The 21,560-nt window shown below is 42.9% G+C and overlaps 1 protein-coding gene across 14 annotated transcripts in view; it reads left to right on the forward strand.

The window, feature by feature from the left end:
- Nucleotides 1–21,560, forward strand: part of EIF4G3 (eukaryotic translation initiation factor 4 gamma 3) — a 177,082-nt gene that overhangs the window by 48,257 nt on the left and 107,265 nt on the right. For 8 of the 14 annotated variants that reach the window (XM_090023331.1, XM_090023337.1, XM_090023332.1 and 5 more), the window contains exons 2-3: nucleotides 542–617; nucleotides 15,321–15,464. In XM_090023331.1, coding sequence (XP_089879457.1) covers nucleotides 542–617; nucleotides 15,321–15,464 — 220 coding nt within the window. Of the gene's footprint in view, nucleotides 1–354; nucleotides 418–541; nucleotides 618–15,320; nucleotides 15,465–21,560 lie in introns of those variants that run through there. The other 6 variants (XM_090023333.1, XM_090023349.1, XM_090023344.1 and 3 more) reach the window with 3 other exon arrangements.

Raw genomic sequence — 21,560 nt, forward strand, 5'->3', positions numbered from 1 at the left:
CAACACTGCCAACACATTAACAATTGGATTATATTGGCCAGCTCCCTGCAGAAGTGACTTTTGCATGGGTGGGGGTGGCATGGAAGGGAAGGACGTAACAATTTAAAGAGAAGCAAGCAATAATTACAGCATTATTCCTTCACATTTAGCAGCAAAACAGGGCTGGCCTTTGTCAGAAGATTCAGTGCTGGTTAACACTGTCTCACTGAATCTAAAGCCTCTTTTTTTTGAAAAAGCAGAGATGAGAGATTCTTATTAGGCTCAAGTTTTGTGTCTTGTTCAGTAATTTTGTTTGCTTTTAGTTACTCTTGTCATATTTATCCAGGAAATCAGTTCTTGAGGGATATGCTTACTAATATAGGAGACCTGAAGGATCGTATCTTCCTGTTGAATGCGAGAGCCTTTGAAGATGTTTGTGTATCTGCCTGCCTTAGGAAGGTGCTTACATATGTTGACAAATGAAAGCTGTTTGCATGGTGCTGTTGATATATAGTACACAGCCCTTCTTTGGGGGTTTTTTCCTTAACTTGATGTATTACAGAATTCCCAGAGGTCCTGTGCAGCAGCCCCTTGAGGATCGGATCTTTACGCCGACAGTCTCAGCTGTGTACAGCACTGTAAGTATCTAAAGCCAGTCTGCCTGTCCTGAACCTTCAGTTCTGTGTTTGCCTTTGTTTCTTTAAGGAGACATTTTTTTCCTCACAAATCAATGTAATTGAGTAATTTCATCCCACTCCTCAGAAATTGATGGTCTTCAACATATTTTACAAAATTCCATTTTTATCACTTGTAAATAAAGAGCAGTAAATGGGAGAAACGTTCTAATACTTCATAATGGACTCAGAGTTGGATTTTTTTTGTTTTTTTAAAAACATCTGCAGTTTTACTAAACAGAATTTGCAAACAAACTTTCTTAAGCATGCTGTCCTCAGTAAAAATATCAACCATATTCTCTGTAGGTCCCTTCTCCTTGAATATCTGGATGGAATGTATTATTATTTGTGGCACAGTGGTAGCATGGTAGCAAGATGCTGATATTCCACACAAAAAAGAAAAAAAAAGTTTCACATAAATGTGTGTATGTTAAATATCTTATTTAAAGCCATCAGGAGAAGAAGCAACCCTACAAACAGGTTTAAAAATTGAGGGAGACTTTTGGTGAACTATTTAAAAAATGTTTCGGATGTTGACTAGTAATGGAAATCAGACTGAAAATCTAGAAATGGTGTGCACATATGACAGGATTTTTTTAATCAATGGCTTTTATTAAGAGGTAAAGCCAGATTCCTTTGAGTTATGTTATAATTATGCAGCCTGGAATGAGACACTTTAATTTACCAAAGAGTTATTGCAGGGAGTTTTATTTTTGTTTATACTAATTGATCTTAAGCTCATTATGGTTTGCATGATAGCATGAGCTCCTTATAGACAAGGAGAGTCAAACTTGCTACAGAAAAGGTTATTTTTCTGTTTGTTTGCATGACTTGCTGGTGAAGGGGTCATCATCTGTTTTGTTTTGAGATGCAGAATCCAAAAAGATTTATTGTCTTTTCTATCTGTGATCCATGATGATGACAGAAAAGAGCTCATGTGCTCTCTCAAAACTTCTCCTCCCAGCTGGGAGACTGTTTCAGAAAAGAAGACCATCTTGCATCAAGCTGGAATGGGGATTGCATCTTATGTCGCATCTATTCTTGGATTCCTGGGAGTGGGAGAAGATGATGAAAGAACTCAAAACAGCTTGTCTAAGATGTTTCTTGAGCTGACTTATGGTGGATACCTATAGATACCAATCTAAACAGTCAGAGAACTAATCTAAGCAAAATCAAAGCTTGTGACATTGAGTAGTTCAACAGACTAGAGCTGCAAGGTGTTTGTTGATATTAGCATTCCTGCATTGGCTTCAGAGCCAATTTTGTATTCAAATCAATGAGCTGTCCTTGATTGTATACATAATGAAATAAGAAGGGTTGGTGGCAGGAAAAGCAGTGCACTGGGCCTTGAAGCAAGGTTGTGAGCCTTGAAATAATACATTGAAAATCCCACGCTAGAGGTCCATCTTCAAAACTTACAAGGGGGAGAGCAACCATGTCATTATGTATGCTGCATAGACAATATAGGAACCCCCAAAACTAATGCATTGTCTTGCATGCAATACCCTCATTCTCTACACTTCCTCCCCCACCCCCCCCCAAAAAAAAGACACCTTGTTTTTGGAGAAGACCAAATGCAGGAAAAAAGATTTTTTTTCCAGAGATTTGGCTGCACAGAACAGGGACAGAGCCCAGTACCCCTCCAGTGTATATATATAGGTTCATATATATATATATATATATATATATATATATATAAAACACACTGCACTGTAGACCCAATAATTGCTTTTTATTTCTGTATTTTAATATTTGTACCCTCCCTAAATGTGGAATTGAGGACAAGGCGTATGTATCACTATTTTCAAACCTAGCATGACTGATGTGAGTTTGGCAGCCTTGGGAAAAAACAGCTGCACTCCTGTGTGACTAATTCAAGAGTTATGGTAGTTTTATGACCCACTATAATCTGCCTGATTTCTGAAATTCTTCCTGCACAGTATGGCTGATAATTGAGCCTCCTCTCCCTTGGTAGGTCTTCATCTTCCGGTAATCTAGTTCGTCTTTTTCTGCAAATTGTTTGTCCGTGAGAATTTCTCTTCCCTTCGGTTTCACAGCTCTGCCCACTGCTCTTAATTGCTGTTCTTGCTCTCCTTCTCGGACCTTGCATTTGGAAGCTTGTTTGACTTTATCACATCTATGCAATTGGTCCAATAAAAGATATCACCTAAAAAAAAAATCCTTGCCTGTTGGATAATTGAAAGGTTATAAGTTCGCAGTACTGTGTACTGATGCTGAGTTGACGCTGCAGTACCTCTGCCTTAGAGTGAGGTCACAGCGGTCTAGCCATTTTGCAGCCTCAGCTATGTTTGGAAAAGTTAATCAAAAATAGTGGAAAACATGTATAGCTTGCACTGTAGGCCACAACTGAAATAGCCAAAATGGTGATCCTTCAAAAAGAATTGAAGTGAATTAATTGGGCACCATTTTTATAGGAGAGAAATGGCAGGTGAGGAATAAGTATATGAATTTAATTGGATGTGTGGTGAGACTTGCTTTTGTAACCTCCAGGAACAGAAAATAACACTAGATGTTTCACCCCAACACTTAGTTATCCTTCCTTTGATAGACTTTTTGTACCTGTTGGGATGGGACTGAGACTGGAATATATCATTAGTAAAATAATCAGTAGATTTAGATTTAATCCTCCTGAGAGAAACTACTGTTGAAAAAATCGATTTAAATTAATTTAATAATCCTCAGGAGTAATGTTTTTTAATTCATAAAATTTATTCATATAGTTTATTATTAAAAGGGAGAAAATTAGCATGGCATATTGTCAGGTGCAGCAGTTGGCCACATGTGGTTTTTCATCTGTGTACCTTTTTCATAGTAGTGTTTAGTAGAATTCTTTACATTTCGTGAATTTAATTCATGCCATTTAAGAAAACTACGCATACATCAGATATGAGATCCAGAACTGTATAGTGCTATAGGAAACCAGTGGAAAAATCCAGTTTTGTTTTTGTCTTAAAATATTCCTAAATCTAAATGATCCTATTATAGGTGAAAGAAGGGGAAGGAATTTAATTTGTACTGACTGCAGTGAATCCAAGCCTTAAAATTGCTTTGTATTAATACTTTTAGAATACATAATTATGAGTGCTAACTTCTAGTGAAAGACAAACTGATGTAGATCCTGTAGTAGAGCAGAACACGCCTCCCAGGATTATTAAGTTTATCATGGGGCACGCATGGAATTCAGAATATACAATGCAGAGTCAGGCCAATAAGCAAATTGATCTAGGTCAGCTTCCTACTCAGTCTCTTTATGGCAGAGATTTATAGTTCTGCTGTAATAAATAAATAAATTGATATGTCCTGAGCTCTGAAACTTGCTGCAGAAATGCTCCTGGGGAATTCACTTTTTTATTGCTAATGTCATTTGGCTCGTTTTGAGTTAAATATACATAAGATTTTGCTGAAGAATATTTCTGCCTGATAGACTCCAATAGTTGGGCTTTTAATTTATTTTTCCAGGAAGTTGGTCCCTGATGTGATCTAATCGCTATTTGTGAATTAATTCAATACACATTGAAATTGAGTGAGAAATGCACGAGCCATGTGCAACACAGCCCTTCAAGGGCCAGGCCTGGTTTGTACTGATTCTGAGCCCTAATAGGTTTCTCTTGAGCAGATGACATCGTTGTATCCAGTTGTACCTGGTTGCATGGTGGCTTGTGCTCTAAACTGGAGCACAGATTTGAGAAAACTCTCATTTGTGCTTCTAGTATTATGAGAATTAGAATGTGTATTTTCTTGAGTGAAAGGCAGCAGTCCGAACGTGTGGCACCTCATCTTTTCCGATTTGGAACAGAACATAAAAACTGCCTGCTTACTGTGTCAGATGATAGGTCTTGCTAGCCCAGTATCCTGACTTGGGTAGTGGGAGTGTGTGGATGCTGAGGGGAGAGTGAAGAAAGCTTATCCAGAATTGTCTACCTCCTGCTTCTCTCCCACTGCAGCTCCCAACGCTCAGAGATCCAAGAAGCCTGATTCAGAGGCTGCATCCCTATCTACCAAGCTCAGTACCTAACTGCAGACCATTCCTCTGAATTTTTCCATTCCTCTTTTTGACCTGGGTGAAACCACCAGTGCATGCATCTGATGGCAATGAGTTGCATGCAGTTGCATGCAGTCTGAAAGTAATTTCCTTTTGTTAGTTTTAAATTTGCTTCTAAATAGTGTCAGTTTGTGCCCTTTACGTCTAGTATTTTGAGAGATGGTAATTAATAGGTCTCTAATTACTTTCCCTGAATCACTTAATGTTTTATAAATTTCTGTTGTGTCCTGCTTCCCTTTCCCCTCCACCCCTTGCCTCTGCCAGTGACAGTCCTCTCAGCTGAAAAGTCCTACCCTGTTTAGTCTCCTCAAATGAAAGTCTGTCCATTCCCTTCATAGTCTTTCTCTGCACCCTTTGTAGTTTTCCTATCGCTTTTTTTTTTTTTTTTTGAGGTGGGAGACCAAAGTTGTAAAGGCCGTATTGATCCTTTCCCATGTGTTCAGAGAGGACAGAAATCTAGTGGATACTCAGCTGGGCAGTGCTGTCTCACTGGAGTGGGGCGGAGGGGGAAGAGAGTTCTGCTTTTCTAGGTGTGCTGTTCAGACGAGTAGATTCTGCAGCTGGAGGTAAAACCCGCTTCCATGTATTTTGTAGTGTCCAAAAGGCAGAAAAGACCCCTATCTAACCTGATGCAAAACAGAGTTAATTGGGGTAAGCTTGATTCTGCATTTACTTTCATATGCATGCTTGCGTGTTCATTTGGTTGCTTTTCTCCAGGGAGGAATTGTTGATGGACATCCAAGAATTTCACACCCAACAGCAACACTGTGACTTGCTTTTGTGTCCTTCAGAGGGTATTTCAGCAATGAAGAGAATCCTGTAGAAAAGAGATTATGAGGGATTAGTTACTCTAGCCACTGTGCATTTAAACTAAAGATCTAGGTCAGGAGGCCGATTTTCGTTCTACTGCCGAGCTGCTGCCGTGTACAAGAGGGATGTGCCTTAAGCACTTCTTTGAAACCATTTACGTCAGGTTCCTTGTTGAACTTGAATGTTGAACAGAAAGAAATTCTGCCCAGTCTGGACTTTTTTTGTTTTTGTTTTAATTTAGTAAAATTAATGTGCGTATGGCTGTCATTTCCCCTTCCAGCTATCACTGCATCCCATAGATGACATACAAAATATAAATATGAAAAAAATTGTGTGGGTGTACATTTTCTGTTTCCTTATCTCTTGATCCAGACTCATTGAAAATAAAAGGCTAATTGACATTACTACTGATATGCAGATAGCTAGATTTTGAGGTGAGGTTATAGAGGAAAGTGATAAACTAAAGAGTCACAGATCACAAGGACCAGCTGACAGTTCCCCAAGAGTCCTGAAAGAGCTCAGATTTTGATGTTTTGGATCTGGCTTTTTAGCCTGTAATCTTAAAGCCAGCCTCTGTGCTGGAGGACTGGGTGATAGCCAATGTAACCCCAGTCTTTAGACAGGGTTCCCTAGGAGATCCAGGGAATTACAGACCAGTAAATTCTGTTCCTGACATTGGTAGAAATTATAATAAAAAATAGGATTAATTGTCGTGTTGATGAGCAAGATGGCTTTTGTGAAGGGAGGTCATGCTGGAGTTTTTTGAGGGCCCCAACAAACTTGAGGATCAGGGCAGTCCAGTTTGATATAGGGTGTTTGGATTTTCAGAAAGCTTTTGACAAAAGTTCCACACTAAAGGCTCTTAAAGAAATTAGGTTGGCAAGGCGTTAGAGGGAAGGTCCACTCGTGGATCAGTAACTGGCTGAAAGACAGGAATCCAAATGCTTATAAATGGTCAGCTCACACAGTGGAGAGAGGTAAATAGTGCAGTTTCCCAAGGGTCTATACTAGGATGTATGCTGTTTACCATATTTATAAATGGTTTGAAAACCGGTTGACTGGTGAGGTGGCCAAGTTTTATAGATGATGCTGTCCCCAAGACAAAGCGTAAGGTGTTTGTTGTGGGAGACTCCATCCTGCGGGGCACTGAGGGGGCAATCTGCCGCCCCGACCCCTTAGCCCGGGAAGTCTGCTGCTTCCCGGGGGCCCGCATCCGAGACATTGCGGAGAGGACCCCGCAGCTCCTCCGGCCCACAGACCACTACCCCATGCTCCTTATTCACGTGGGCACCAGTGACACGGCTCGGCGCACCCCCGGCCAGGTCATGAGGCGCTACAGGGAGTTGGGAGCGGGGCTTAGGGGTCTGGGAGCTCAGGTGGTGTTTTCCTCGATCCTCCCAGTCTCGGCCTATGGGCTGAGGAGGGAGAGGAGGATCCACGCAGTGAACCAAAGACTGCGGTGCTGGTGTTATCGGGAAGGCTTTGGCTTCCATGACCACAGCCCGCTCTTTGGAGAGAGAGGCAGCGAGCTGCTGGGAAGAGATGGCCTCCACCTCTCTCCCCTGGGGAGGAGGCTCTTCTCAGTCAGGCTGGCTGACCTGCTCCACCGGGCTTTAAACTAAGCCCGCTGGGGGATGGGGGGACTACTGCCACGGCTGGCCCGCTGAACGGCCCTTGCAAAGCCAGCGGACCAAGGCACTTAAGGGGGCACTTAAGGGAGCCCACCCCTGCCCCAGCCCTGGCACAATCTGTGGGCAAGGCAAGAGCCCCCAAGGGCACACTTGCCTGCCTGTACACTAGTGCCAGGAGCCTGGGCAACAAGCAGGAGGAGCTCGTCCTCCTGCTCAGTGCAAAGAAATACGATGTCATTGGGATAACGGAGACCTGGTGGGACTCCACCCATGACTGGACCACGGGGGTAGAGGGCTATACCCTGTACAGGAGGGATCGTGTAGACAAAAGGGGCGGGGGTGTAGCTCTCTATGTGAAGGAAAGCTACACGTCCCTGCAAGCTGATGTTGGCGACCGGCATGGACAGCTAGAGACCCTCTGGGTAAAAATTCGTGGGGAATTCGGCACAGGGGACACAACGGTGGGAGTCTACTACAGACCTCCCACTCAAAGTCCCGAGCTTGACCAGGAGTTCGCCCGGGAACTGACTGAGGCCGCTTGCTCCAGGACCTTGGTTGTCATGGGTGACTTCAATTACCCGGACATCTCGGGGGAAGATCACTCAGCTAAATCCGAGCGGGCGCAAAGCTTTCTCTCGTGCGTGGATGACCTCTACCCGACTCAAGAAGTCTATGGGCCAACGAGAGGCAAAGCGCTGCTTGACCTGGTACTGGCTACGGGGGACGACCTAATCGGCGACCTAGTGATCGATGGGAAGTTGGGTGACAGCGACCACGAGCTGATCACCTTCACCATCCGCCGTAAAGCTGGCAAGTCAGTCAGCAGCACAGAAGTCCTTGACTTCAGAAAAGCCGACTTTGACAAGCTCAAGAGGCTAGTCAGTCAGGCCCTCAGGGACCATGACCCCAGGGAGATGGGAGTTCAAGAAGAGTGGTTGCTTCTCAAGGAAGCGATCCTCGGTGCACAAGCTAAATCTATTCCAACACGGAGAAAAGGCAGCAAGAAGGCACAGCAGCCCCCCTGGCTCTCCAGAGACCTAGCTGACCTCCTGCGGCTAAAAAGGAAAGCCTACAAAGGATGGAGGACGGGATTCACCTCCAAGGAGGATTACTCCGCGCTGGTCCGGTCCTGCAGGGACCAAACCAGGAAAGCCAAGGCTGCAACTGAACTCCAACTAGCTTCAGGCATCAAGGACAACAAAAAGTCCTTTTTCAGGTATGTGGGGAGCCGGAGGAAAAGCAAGGGCAATGTTGGACCCCTGCTAAACCAGATGGGGCAACTGGCAACTGACATCCAGGAAAAAGCCAACCTGTTAAATAGGTACTTTGCGTCAGTCTTTCATCAGTCACACGGGATGCCCATGCCTGCTATGGGACAGGGAAATCTGGGTGAGGGGGATCCCCTACCCTCCATCAATGCTGACCTCGTGAAGGAACACCTTGAGAAGCTGGAGACCTTCAAGTCAGCCGGCCCTGACAGTCTGCACCCCAGGGTACTCAAGGAGCTGGCGAGCGTCATAGCCCAGCCCCTGGCACGGGTCTTCGAGAGCTCCTGGCGCTGTGGTGTGGTGCCCGAAGACTGGGAGAAGGCCAATGTGGTGCCTATCTTCAAGAAAGGGAGGAGAGTGGATCTGGCTAACTACAAGCCCATTAGCCTGACTTCTATCCTGGGGAAGATCTTAGAAAAGTTTATGAAGGAGGCCATCCTTGAGGGACTGGCCCAGGCTAACATCCTAAGGGAGAGCCAGCACGGGTTTGTTGCGGGTAGGTCTTGTTTGACCAATCTCATTTCCTTCTATGACCCGGTGACCTATCACCTGGACAAGGGAGAAGAGATTGATGTCATATATCTTGACTTCAAAAAAGCTTTTGATCTGGTATCCCATGATCACCTCTTGGCCAAACTGGCCAGTTGTGGCCTTGGCTCCACCACTATCCGCTGGCTGGGAAATTGGCTTCGTGGTCGGACCCAGAGGGTTGTGATTGATGGCAGTCACTCATCGTGGTGCCCTGTGACCAGTGGGGTCCCTCAAGGCTCTGTCCTGGGACCCATACTGTTCAACATCTTCATTAACGATGTGGACATTGGAGTCAGGAGTGGACTGGCCAAGTTCGCCGATGACACCAAACTTTGGGGCAAAGCATCCACGCCAGAAGATAGGCGGGTGATCCAGGCTGACCTGGACAAGCTCAGCAAATGGGCAGACGAGAACCTCATGGTGTTTAACACCGAAAAATGCAAGGTCCTCCACCTTGGGAGGAAAAACCTTGCAGCACCCTTAATAGGCTCGGCGGTGCTACGTTGGTTAGCACTACAGAAGAAAGAGACTTGGGGGTCATCATTGACCACAAGATGAACATGAGCCTCCAATGCGATGCTGCGGCTAGTAAAGCAACCAAAATGCTGGCGTGCATCCATAGATGCTTCTCGAGCAAATCCCGGGACGTCCTTCTCCCCTTGTACTCGGCCTTGGGGAGGCCGCAGCTGGAGTACTGCGTCCAATTTTGGGCTCCACAATTCAAAAAGGATGTGGAGAAGCTTGGGAGAGTCCAGAGGAGAGCCACGCGCATGATCAGAGGTCAGGAAAACAGATCTTACGATGACAGGCTGAGAGCCATGGGACTCTTCAGCCTGGAAAAGCGCAGGCTCAGGGGTGATCTGGTGGCCACCTATAAGTTTATGAGGGGTGACCACCAGGATCTGGGGGAACGTCTGTTCACCAGAGCGCCCCAAGGGATGACGAGGTCGAACGGTCACAAACTCCTGCAAAGCCGTTTCAGGCTGGACATAAGGAAGAATTTCTTTACGGTCTGAGCCCCCAAGGTCTGGAGCAGCCTGCCAGCGGAGGTGGTTCAAGCACCTACATTGAACACCTTCAGGAGTAAATTGGATGCTTATCTTGCTGGGATCCTATGACCCCAGCTGACTTCCTGCCCTTTGGGCAGGGGGCTAGACTTGATGATCTCCCGAGGTCCCTTCCAGCCCTAATGTCTATGAAAATCTATGAAATCTATGAAATCTGTATTAATATTTCAGGGTGGTAAAAGGGCAAAGCTGACTGAAGAGCTGAAGAAGGACAGAAAATTCCATCTTGATAAGTGCATTCACACGCATGGGGGTAAAAATAGCCTGAGATGCGTATACCTGTTCCTGCTTGGAGTTAGATATCCTAGTTCTTTGAAAGCATCAGCCCAGTGTTCAGCAGCAGCCAAAAAGGGAAATAGCATGTTCAAATCATTAAGAATAGGACTGAAAATCAAAAATGTCATTATATCATTGGATAGGTCCAGGGTAGCCCCACACCTTGAATACTGTGCTGGTGTGGTCCCCTCGTCTCCAAGAGGATGCGCTAGAACTAGAAAAGGCACAAGAGGAGGGCGAGAAGGATAATTGGAGGAATGCAGAGAATAAATAGGCTATGACTTCTCACCTTACAAGATAAGAGTACTGAAGGAGGACATGCTAACCGGCTACAAAACTATGCATGATTTGGAGGAAGTAAATAGTAAATCCCTATCTTTCTCAGTATGGGAATTAGGAGACATGCAGTGCAGTGATTAGCAGGTTTAAAACAAACGTTCCTTTTCACACCGTGGGTAATTATCTTGTTGATCTTGTTGCCACAGAATGTGAAGGCTGATCCTTTAACTGGGCTGAAAAGGGGATTTGACAAATTCATGAAAGACATGGGCATTAATCATGGCAGGAATTACACATTGTAGCGGTTTAGTTTCGACATTAGGACTACATAGACCCTGAATGCTAGAAGCTGTGCAGGGAATGTTGTTGGGGATGGATTATTCTGGGTTTGTTTTGCTTAAATATTCTTCCACACTGTGAGAGGCAGGGTACTAAAATAGATGGACCTGTGGTCTGACCCAGTCTGGTAGTTTTTTATGTTTATCTAAGTTGCAGAAAAATAGAATTTCAGAGGCATCAAAATAAAGACCGTTCAATCCAAGTGGACAGCAAATTAATCCCACATCAGTTTCATTTTTTATATATTTTTTGCTTTCTTGGAGAGAGTACTTTTAAAGACTGAACTATAGGCTCTCCGCTGCTTGCTTATGGCACAGTGCTAGGTTTGACAGATTCATATTTAATTCCACATATCCATTGTTTAGGCAAAGAATTTGATCTGTGAACTTGAGTGAAAGTTATATTTGCTTAGCTTACATCTTAGACCTGTTGCACATCTTGAAGATTTCCAGGTGATAAACGGAAAGCAGAAACTTTTTGCACTATATGTAAATGGCTTGCATCATGAGACAAGTATTTTGGAACAAATCCAGTCAGATGTTTCCAGTTTCTGCCTTTTTCATTACTGAATAATTGAAGTGAAGCTTGTGTTCCTTTAGAATTTATGAACTTAAATCTGCATTCTAGCAAATGTAATGAAAAGAACTATAGAAACATGAAATTTAACCTATAACACAGTTTCTTAAATGCATCTATATAGATGTAACATTTCCTGCTCTAATTGGCATTTTCTTAGAGAAACATTACATTTTACAGTTTGTTAGAGATTCTTATTTCTGGACTATTTCTAAGTGAATATAAAAAGGGCGTGCTATTCTTATATTTACTGGGGATTAAGATGCATACTTTTTAGTAGAATTCAAACTCTCACTTTCTGACAGATGGTAGTTGGCATTGGTTTGTAATGGAATCATTACTTTTGCCAGTCCATGCCCCATGGCTTCTAGAGAGCCTCAGTTGAACAGATCCTCTTGTGTATATGTTCGTTTGTGTCTATGAGACTGTCACCAGGAGAGAGGGGGAGAAGAGCTTTTTAGGCTTCTTTTTGACATTTAAAAGAGGACTTGTGCTATCAGAGGAGAGAATTTTTGATTTGTTATCTGAGTCGAGAGGAGATGGGGTAAAGGACCTGGATTGTTTTAAGGTAACTTTTATGGGAGGGTTGATTTGATAGGATAGGGACCTTTTGGTTCAGCAATCAGTCTGTATAATAGGTGGAATCTGTATTTGCAATTCCTATTCTGGAGCATAGAAATAAGTTGGTGTGGCAGGCGTCCATGCTTCAGGGCTTTGATCACCTGTAGGGGCTTGGAAGGAATTTATTTTCCCCTCGTCAAAGATACGGGCCTGCTGAAGCACTGAGATCTTGGCCACAGTTGAGGCTGGTGGTGGCTTTTGACTCGAGTGTGTTGATTGCTTTGCTGTAGTTAGAAAACTCAGAAGTTCCTGTCTGGAGGGTCTTACTTCTCTACTTGGGGTCATAGCGCTTGCCAGATTTGGGGTCAGAAAGGCATTTTTACCATTGGTTTAAATTGGCATGGTGGGGTGTTGTAGCCGCGGTGGTTCGGAGAAAATGTAGGAAGAAAGGTTTGTTTGATTATATCTTTTTTTGGATTCACTTTGTAGCTCTGAGAGGTGTTAACACACATTTTGGGGGAAGAAAGTGTCCTGGTTCAAGGCTGCTGCTTCTGCTAATGTCTCTGTTCTGCATCACCTGTAGAGGATGCGGCAGGACTTTGAAAAGGGCACTTTGTGACCAAAAGCTTGTCTCCCATCTCTCCCAGCTATTAAATTTTGTCCAGTAAAAGATATATCATCAGACAGTTCTTATTTCTAGGATGTTTTGAACATGTATTAATTGACTGCTTCCATGGTTAAGAGATGGCAGAGGTGTTTCCAAGACATCTTCTGATCTTGTTCTGGATGAACTATAGGCAGTTGGACTACATGGGTCTCTGGAAGAACTTTCTGATTGTAAATAATGCTGGTGGTTACTCCTGAACTGTAATCACAGAGAAAACTTCTAAAGGGTTGGGAGGAGGGTAGAGTTCTTAAAAGGTCCTATTTGACAACTTTTTCACCACTATTTGAAACAATCCTTTCTTAGGAATTTTAATTTAGGCCTTTACTGAGTTAATGGAGTCACCTTTGAACATTCAGGAAATGAAACTTTTTAAAAGACTGTATTACTTGTAGTGAGTATATTACCTGAGTAAAGAATCTGAGAGCCACATGTTTTGATATCTGATCCTTTTTGTCCTGTGTTTTGTAAAATGAAGGATACACTTTTTTTTTGTTCATCTCATTCTTAACCTAAACCAGTTTCCAGAGTTCTAGAACCAGTTAAATACCTGTCCCTCTTCCCATCCCAGCTCTTGTCCCCTGGCTCTCTCCAAGAAAACATACCAGAGAGGAGAAAAGTGTCCTTATTCATTATCTAAACAGGACCAGCCCTTTTTGGTCTGTTAGGTGGGACATAACTGCTATCTATATTGCATTCCTCCCTGACTTGACTTCTGATTTGAGGCCTGATTTGGGAGAGCAGTGTCAGAGTGTTGGTCAATCTCAGACCCATATTACATAGTTATCAGTTACCACATAACTTATCACTCTTTAATTCCTGAAGATTGGATTCGAGTTCTGACAAGGCTGAAAATAAGTTACTTAACCTACATCTGTGCTTCCCAGTGTAGAATGTGAACATTATTACTTCTTCAGTCTTGGCACAGAATCTATTTAACATGACTCCAGATAGTAAGGTCCAAAGGAATCGTGCGTGCAGCCTGTTCTAGTGATCAAAACGCTGCAGATTTTTCTCTTTGATGCTAGAAGTATATGCACACTTAAGAATTTGCATATACGCTGACGGTAGTTGAAGAACTTCCTTTACTTTAAACTAATCTCTTATCTGGAAGTAAATTGGTGATTGTCAAGGGAGATATTCCTAGTGATGACTAAAATGCACGTTTTATTGAATGGTGGGTTTATAAGTGAATAAATGTCCTTGCGCTCCCAGCTGCAGTTCTGACATCTTTCATAATTTGTAGCTACTTTTTAAGTATAGAATTAAAAAAAGTCTGTTTTTGACTTGGCAAGGCTTTCAAGATCGCTGTGGTAAGGGTTTCTGATTTTCCAGGAGGCAGGTTGCAGAAGTTTTACAGTGTCCTTTGTGACTGGAGCTGTGTGTGTGCATCCCCGCCAGGCTGTATCAACCAGGAAACAGATGATGCCTCTTGCGGGGGGAAGGGCGCTCTCTCTCCAGATCTTCCAACAGTGCATGCTTTTGGTCTCTTCCAAGCCTTCAGAAATTGCACATTGTCATCCACAGCTATTGGAGTGGTTTAGGTGATGTAATCAAATGCACCCTTACTTAAAATACAATAAAGGGACATGGACAAGACTGATATCTTGTGTTTCATTGCTGACTGACTCTTCTGTGGTACATGCACTTATTTGTGTGTTGCTAGCAGCACCTTCTAATCATTACCTGTGTTGTTTTGAAACCGCAATAGCTGTAATAGCTGTGATTTAAACAAGGCAGAAGCTCATTTCAGTAGAGGTCAGAGAGAAGGCTGTTACACAGCAAACATAAAACAAAATAATACAGTTTACATGATATTGAATTGCTGAGTGGATATCTAGCTCTGATTCCTCAATATCTCTTTGATTTGCCATTTTTCATTTCACTTACCCTGGGGTCTACGTTTTAAACAACTTGACATGAATATTGTACTGTAAATAAGATGGAATAAAACAAGCATGTGAGCCATGAAGACTGAAATCTCCTCTGTGTGTGTGCCGTAGTGGAAAATCTGGGGCAGTAGCTTTCCAAAAGAATTGTTTTAAGTTTTCATTTATCTTTACTGATGAGAAGCCTGTCAGTCCTCGGTCTAAGATTCTTCTGCCATATTGTCATCTCATTTGGAGGGATGAATGGGGAATTTCTCCTCGCCTTGCCTTTTTAGGTCACTTCCTCTGACTGGTAACAAGCTTCTTTACATCACTTTGCAGCCCCCAGGGGGTTTGGACCACTAAATCGCAAGGTGGTTTGGTGTAATTTGTAATGGTATGAATTACAAAGATTTGGAAGTAAAAGACCAGGAGTGGAACTTCAAGGATACTTCAATGAAAGCCTGAGCTGTGTTGGAAAAGCAATAAAGCAGAAGCTTGTGTAACTTTTCCCCCTTCCCCTGTTGATGGTGCTGCCTGTGATACAGGCTTTCCACCAGCATAGCCACCAAGTTTTATATAAATAGTTAACTAACTTGAAAAAGAAATGGGTCAGCACATATTAAAAATGTTGCTGCTGACCCCTTTCATTTTTTGTGCTCTTTTATTCGTAGACTATAAACGCTAGAACCATCTACAGAAATTGAACTACTAATATTCTCTTTTACTAACAGTTTATCTCCTCACAGGTAACACAGGTAGCAAGACAGCCGGGCCCTCCTGCCCCATCCCCTTACTCTGCACATGAAATAAATAAGGGACACCCAAATCTTGCTGCAACACCTCCGGGACATGCATCGTCCCCTGGACTTTCACAGGTAAGAGCTGGTGCTGGGCAGAAACTTCCCTTACCTGGTTTCTTTCAGTTCACAGGGGAGGATGCTATTTTTATATATGCAACTCCAGTGCTACAGTGACTGATGTGTACTATCCTAGCTGGTGGTTAGTTATTGGTTTATCATTGCATATGAAGTAGAAGGAATGTGCAGGATTCAGCTTCAAAATATTACAGATAATATAAGTGATACCACTGAGGAATGTCTTTGTTTCCCCACAAGCTGCTCTAGGGGCATTGTCCCACTTTCCTATTAAACATTATGGGAGCGTCTGGTGCATTGTGTTAGTTTTCCATCAATCTGTGCTTGTACAGGTTGCTGCCATTCTACAATTATTGTTGAAATTGGTGCAATAAAATTAATTGCAAAGATGAATCGCAATAAAAAGCTAGACATAAGGAGAAATTATAAAAAGTTCAGAAAAAGCAAAAATAGAAGTAAGGATAAGGACAGAAATGACAAGTTATCTAGAATATGGTAGCTTTTGAAGTTTGTGTAGAGCATGTCCCAGGAGTGAAGTGAAGCAGAAAAGAAATGGGTACGGGGAGTATAGGGAATATATTAAGTTAAGAGCTAGAGGCTGGGGAAAGGCCAGCGGTCTGAAGAGGAGACAAAATGAGAAGCAGAATCTTTAAACTGCCTTTGGATTTGAGTTGATAGTTGAGCAGATGAAAAAAAATGAAGAACTTACAAGAGAGCCCAGAGGTTAAGTGGGCAATAGAGTTCTGAACAAGGCGTAGTAATTTAAGTGAGAAAGGAAGTCGTATCATGAATTGGTTCCAGAAGTCAGCGTGCAGAGACCAGAGCTTCAAGATTATTGCAGGGCCAGGAGAAAGTGGGAAAGATTGTCAGAAGCATTTGTTGAGATTTTGAGCAAACTTGTCTTGTTTTGGAGAAACGTTATATTATAATTCGCTTTTCAGTGTGAAAGCAAATTCAGATACACAAGAAATGTTCCGGTGGTATAAATATACCGTGCTGGAAATAGAAGACAGAGCAATGGCAGTGATGCATGTGCTACAGTACTTTTTAGGAAAGCTGGAGATGCCCACATTCCCATCCTTTTTGAGGAATCTGGAGAATGGAAGCTGTAGTATCTGAGGCATCAGAAGTAGCTTTCAGGCATTTGGCAGCCGTGTTTGGACAAGGATTCACTAAGCTTTGTTTGCTTTTTTGGACAACTGTTGTGTATTGGACAGAGGTAGTTTTGGAGTTGTCTGCAGTGATCTCTGGGTCTCTCTCTCTGTTTTGTTTTTTGTTCTTTCCCCTGAGCTGATACCATTAATTGAGGAGTGAAAAGGGTAAGAGTAGTTCACACTATTCATCAGATGGCAGTTGCATGACACGAAGTAACATTGAACTACCTTGGCCATTTTGTTGACCATTTCATGGACGTTCATGCTGGAAGGGACCCCGGAGAATCGTCAAGTCCAGCCCGTAAATCGAGTCTAGCCTCCCGATTTAATCAGGTTAATTAAGTTAGCCTAATTAGCTTCTGCTGGAATTTCTGAAGAAAAAAAAGTTTTCTATTCTTAACCTCATGAAGAAGCAGTAAGAAGATGTGTGAATCTTAGAATTAAAAGAAAGCACTAGTTGGAAGCAACAGGAAGAAAGACGCATTCAGTAGACTTCCATTCTTGTAACCCCTTTTATTCTTCATGGGAAGTTCTTTGCAAATGTTCTTTTTGTGGTGGCTTTGAAACGAATACCTCAAAATACCTGATACCAATATTAATTGAGAACTATGAAAATATTATTTTGCTGAGGTTACTAGAAGGGTTTGAATGTTGTTTGGTGCACTGTCTCTTATGTGCACAGTCTTTAACCTAATTCCTTAAAAGTCTCTTATTTAAGTGTTTAAATAAACACTTGGTTAAAACCTTCTGAACACTTTTTGTCTGCCTACCACATTTTTGTACAAAAGGTCTTGATGGATTTTTTAGTGAAGTGGTTCATAGATTCATAGATTGTAGGGGGCTGGAAGCAACCTCACAAGATCATTGGGTTCAGCCCCCTGCACTAGGCAGGAAAGACAACTGGGGTCAGGTTCTTAGAGCAGCTAATAAATTTCTGTCTAAAAGTGTGTAAATCTGTAAATTCAGTGGATATAAATTCAGTTGTCATTAAAGGCGTAGAAACTCTGGATTGTTTAGAAATCTGCTCCCTGTGTGTTATACTCATTATAGGTTCTTTTCTAATGGCTTTAACATCAGCTGAGAGCATTTCAGAACTTTGATGGCTTTTCCTAATGTTTTTAAGGTCATAAGAATTTTTCATTTAACCTAGTGGAAGCCAGATTAATCAGATGACAGGTTCCCCCTCTCCTCCTCCCCCCCCGAAGCCATGTATATTTTCTGGATTTTATAAATGTATTTTAAATTCCATCAAGATGGTATTTTTGATTAAATTATATATTTAGTTTTCCTCTGAGTTGGCCCACACATCACATACCAAGCAGAGAGAAAAATCACTTAGTGGTGACAGGATTTGCAAGTTATATTTGCAGTGTCCAAAGCTGGTAAGAGTTGTAAATTCAAGTCGTAGTGTCACAAATCACTATTCTTGCAATGGTGATTCTTGATCAAATGCTCAGTTAAGAGAGTAGTGATTCACTCTGTTTGATTATAATACGGGTCCTCAACACTCCTCTTGAGGATTGTATCTGCTTGCTAGTTCCTAAGGTGGGGTCTTGCAGAAGCAGTATCTTGAAGGAGAAAAGAAGGTTAACAGACAACAAGCTTTTTCAAAAGTATTGCCTCTAGAGATGAGAAATACCCTGCACCTTGTACTGCACTCCCTCATATTTGGAATATCATTCCAGCAGGTAGAGTAAAATTGAGGGGTGGTTACAGAAAGTGGAACATCTGTTTCCTCAGTTCAAATGTCGCATCTGAGAGATGTGGGTGAGTGCTGGTGACCACCTTACTGTAGTGAAGTAGAAGTGTCTGAATTAATAGGCAAGATGTGTGATTCTCTGAAGGGTAACTCCACAAGGAAATTTGAGGAATTGATGGATGGATGTCAGTCATAGTATTAACTAACTTGATAGAGACTTTACTACAATACAAGAAAATGGACTCTCTTATGAATAGCACAGAACATCTGGACAGCTTGATAACTTTACATCTTTGTAACACAAAGGGTTGCATACAGTTAAAGCTGCAAATTGTTGCATTAAATGACCTCTGAAATATATGCTGAGAGCCTCCTTTGTTCCCAGAGTATAGATTAGGATGATGTAAAGACCACTTGGATGCATAGTACTTCATGTGGGGAAAAGTGCTTGAGTGCAAGTGTGGTGTCATACCCATCTGGTTGTGTTTTTGTTTATTTTACTTGTATATTTCGAAGACAAGGTGAGTTGTATAGTACCACTAATGTTTAGACTGCTTTTTGTCTATTTTTTTGCTTTCTTCTATTAAAGTAGTATGCCTACTTCTTCTTTTAGCTATTCGACTTCCTGTGGTTTCCTCTACATTGACTTTAAACCAGCCTCTGGCAATCCACTGCCTTCAGAACTAGTTTCTGCAGCAAGAGTAAGAGAACTCTGCAGCAATGAAAAACAGTTCCACACCCCCAGTATTCAGTGCAAGAAACCTTGCCTCTGCTTCCCTTGCCTTCTCCAAATTCCAGGGCCTTGAAATCATACTTCTGGTCTCTAGAATGTGCTTAACTATTTCAGTACCTGCCACTGCACTGCACATACTAATACAGAGTTGCCATAGCCAGATGTGGCCTTGAGTCCTACAGAAAAGAGGTAGTTAACTGTGTTAGTCTGAATGCACACAGAAGGCTGGGCACAAGTGCACCTCATAGACTAATAACAGTCAAATCAGAGGTGAATAAGTTTTTGTGAACCTGACCTCACTGCATCTGATGAAGTGAGCTTGAGAAAGCTTATGCATCTTTAATTTAGTTGTGTACAAGGTACATCTCTACCCTGCCTTCTGCTCCATTTGTACAACATGCATATACAGTTTTCCTATTTTGCGTCTTCTATGTACTAAAGGTTTTCCCCAAAAAAACAAACTGGGAGAGGGTTGATGCTTTTCTCCTGCTCTCCCCTTCTGAGTTGCACACTTGAGTAGGTGCAGAATTGTCTAACTGTCTTGCACCTTTCAAGTGACTCTTGTCAGGGAGGAAAGCACTCAAAGCTTTTCTCCTTCTCTGTTGTTGGAAAGGTAGGGGCCAAAAGCTGATATGAAACCTGGTGCCTCAAAGCAGGGAACAAGAAGATTATTGTGTTAAAAGTCACAAATGTCTTTTCCTAGTGTCTGTAGTTATCACAGCTAGGCTCCTTATCGAAGATCTGTCTGCCTTGCCTTTGTGATGTGCCGTTTACCAGCAGGTTCAAGACCAGGGATAGCATGGGGGACATGGGAGAAACTGGAAATGAATGCCCTTGGCAAGATTGGAGGTAGGAACGTAGTTGGAGTACTGCGTCCAGTTCTGGGAGCTGCACACCAAGAGGGATGTGGACAACATGGAGAGGGCTGCTTGCATGGTCAGGGGGCAGCAAGGCAGGCCCTACGAGGAGAGGCTAAGGGACCTGACCTTGTTCAGCCTCCACAAGAGAAGGCTGAGGGGGGATCTAGTGGCCTGTTACAGATTAGTCAGAGGGGACCAGCAGGCACTGGGGGAGTCCCTGTTCCCCCAGGAGTGACTAGAAATAATGGTCACAAGCTGGCAGAGGGCAGATTCAGACTAGACCGCAGGAGGCGCTACTTCACGGTCAGGGTGGCTAGGATCTGGAACCAACTTCCAAGAGAAGTGGTGCAGGCTCCTACCCTGGGGGTCTTTAAGAGGAGGCTAGATGAACGTCTTGCCGGGGTCGTTTGACCCCAGTACTCTTTCGTGCCATGGCAGGGGGTCGGACTACATGATCTGCTCAGGTCCCTTCCGACCCTACCAACTGAAACTGCCATGCTTTGCAGACAGTGGAGAGAGAGAAGCTTCTCTCAGGCAGGAGGAGGAGGGGAATTGGAGTTATGCCAAAGCAAGCAGGCTGGAAATTAGAAGGGAAAAACCTTAAAAGACAATGCTACTCCAAAAGGAGTTGGGAAGACCTTGAAATGATTGCTTCCCCCACCCACCCAGAAGCTGGGGAGAGGTGTCGAGCAGTTTTTACACATGAAAAATGCTCTCATTTTCATCCCAGCAGGCTAGAGAATCTTGCAACCCCACCCAAAAGCTAGCAGTTTTTTGAAGATCCAAGAGAACTGGTGCTGTCTCTGATTATGAGAGAGTGGATTTTGGATCACAAAGGAAACAGGTTGAAAAATGCCCTTCCAGGAAGCATTTTACCTTCTCTACCTTAGCATAATTGTGCTGGCTTTGATTTACAATGTTAGGGAAGACAGAAGGCAGGGTAGATTTGTATCTTGCAGACTGATTAAACCAGAGATACAGTTTGCTGCTTATGAAAGTTTATCCATCTCTGAATTAGTTAGTCTGTAAGGTGCTAATCTACCTACCTACCTTCTGCTTGCCTTTGCACTAACCCAGCTAACTTCCTGTCTCTGATCATTGATATCCAGAGGTGTTGAGTCTTGGGTGCTGCATTTGAATCCAGAACAGGTCTGTATTCACTTGCTTGCTGGCTGTTTCACTTAACTGAAAGGAGTTTTATGGTCTGGTTCTTGTTCTTATAAATGCCACACTTGCTAAATTAGCACTTGCAATCAAAATGTCACTTACTTGAAAAGAAATAGGAAAAATGCATAAGCTTTTAACCATAATCTCGTCTAGTCCCGTGCTATGGAGAACCATGCTTTTAGGTTTGCTCTCGAGTAAGGATACAGGGCCATAAAAAGACCTGGTGGTAAAAGGTGTGGCAAAGACGCATACCTTGATGCTAAAGCTGGTGCTGGCACTTCTGGCACCGGGTTCCAGGCCTGAGAGAGGTTGTTCCAAGAATCTTGCCACGGAGCCTGGTATCCAGAGCACTGTATGGTTCAGAGCTATGCTTACAGAGCATCTGCTGCTCCTTTCAGTGAGTCAGGACATACCTTCTTGTCTCCTACAAGCAGGATGGCCTCTTTTGGGAGTCCAAAAGTAGACCAGACAAATTTTCTTCCT

Source organism: Crocodylus siamensis, chromosome 12 (assembly GCF_052110815.1).
Source record: "Crocodylus siamensis isolate JL-2025a chromosome 12, ASM5211081v1, whole genome shotgun sequence".
NCBI classification, from domain to species: domain Eukaryota; kingdom Metazoa; phylum Chordata; order Crocodylia; family Crocodylidae; genus Crocodylus; species Crocodylus siamensis.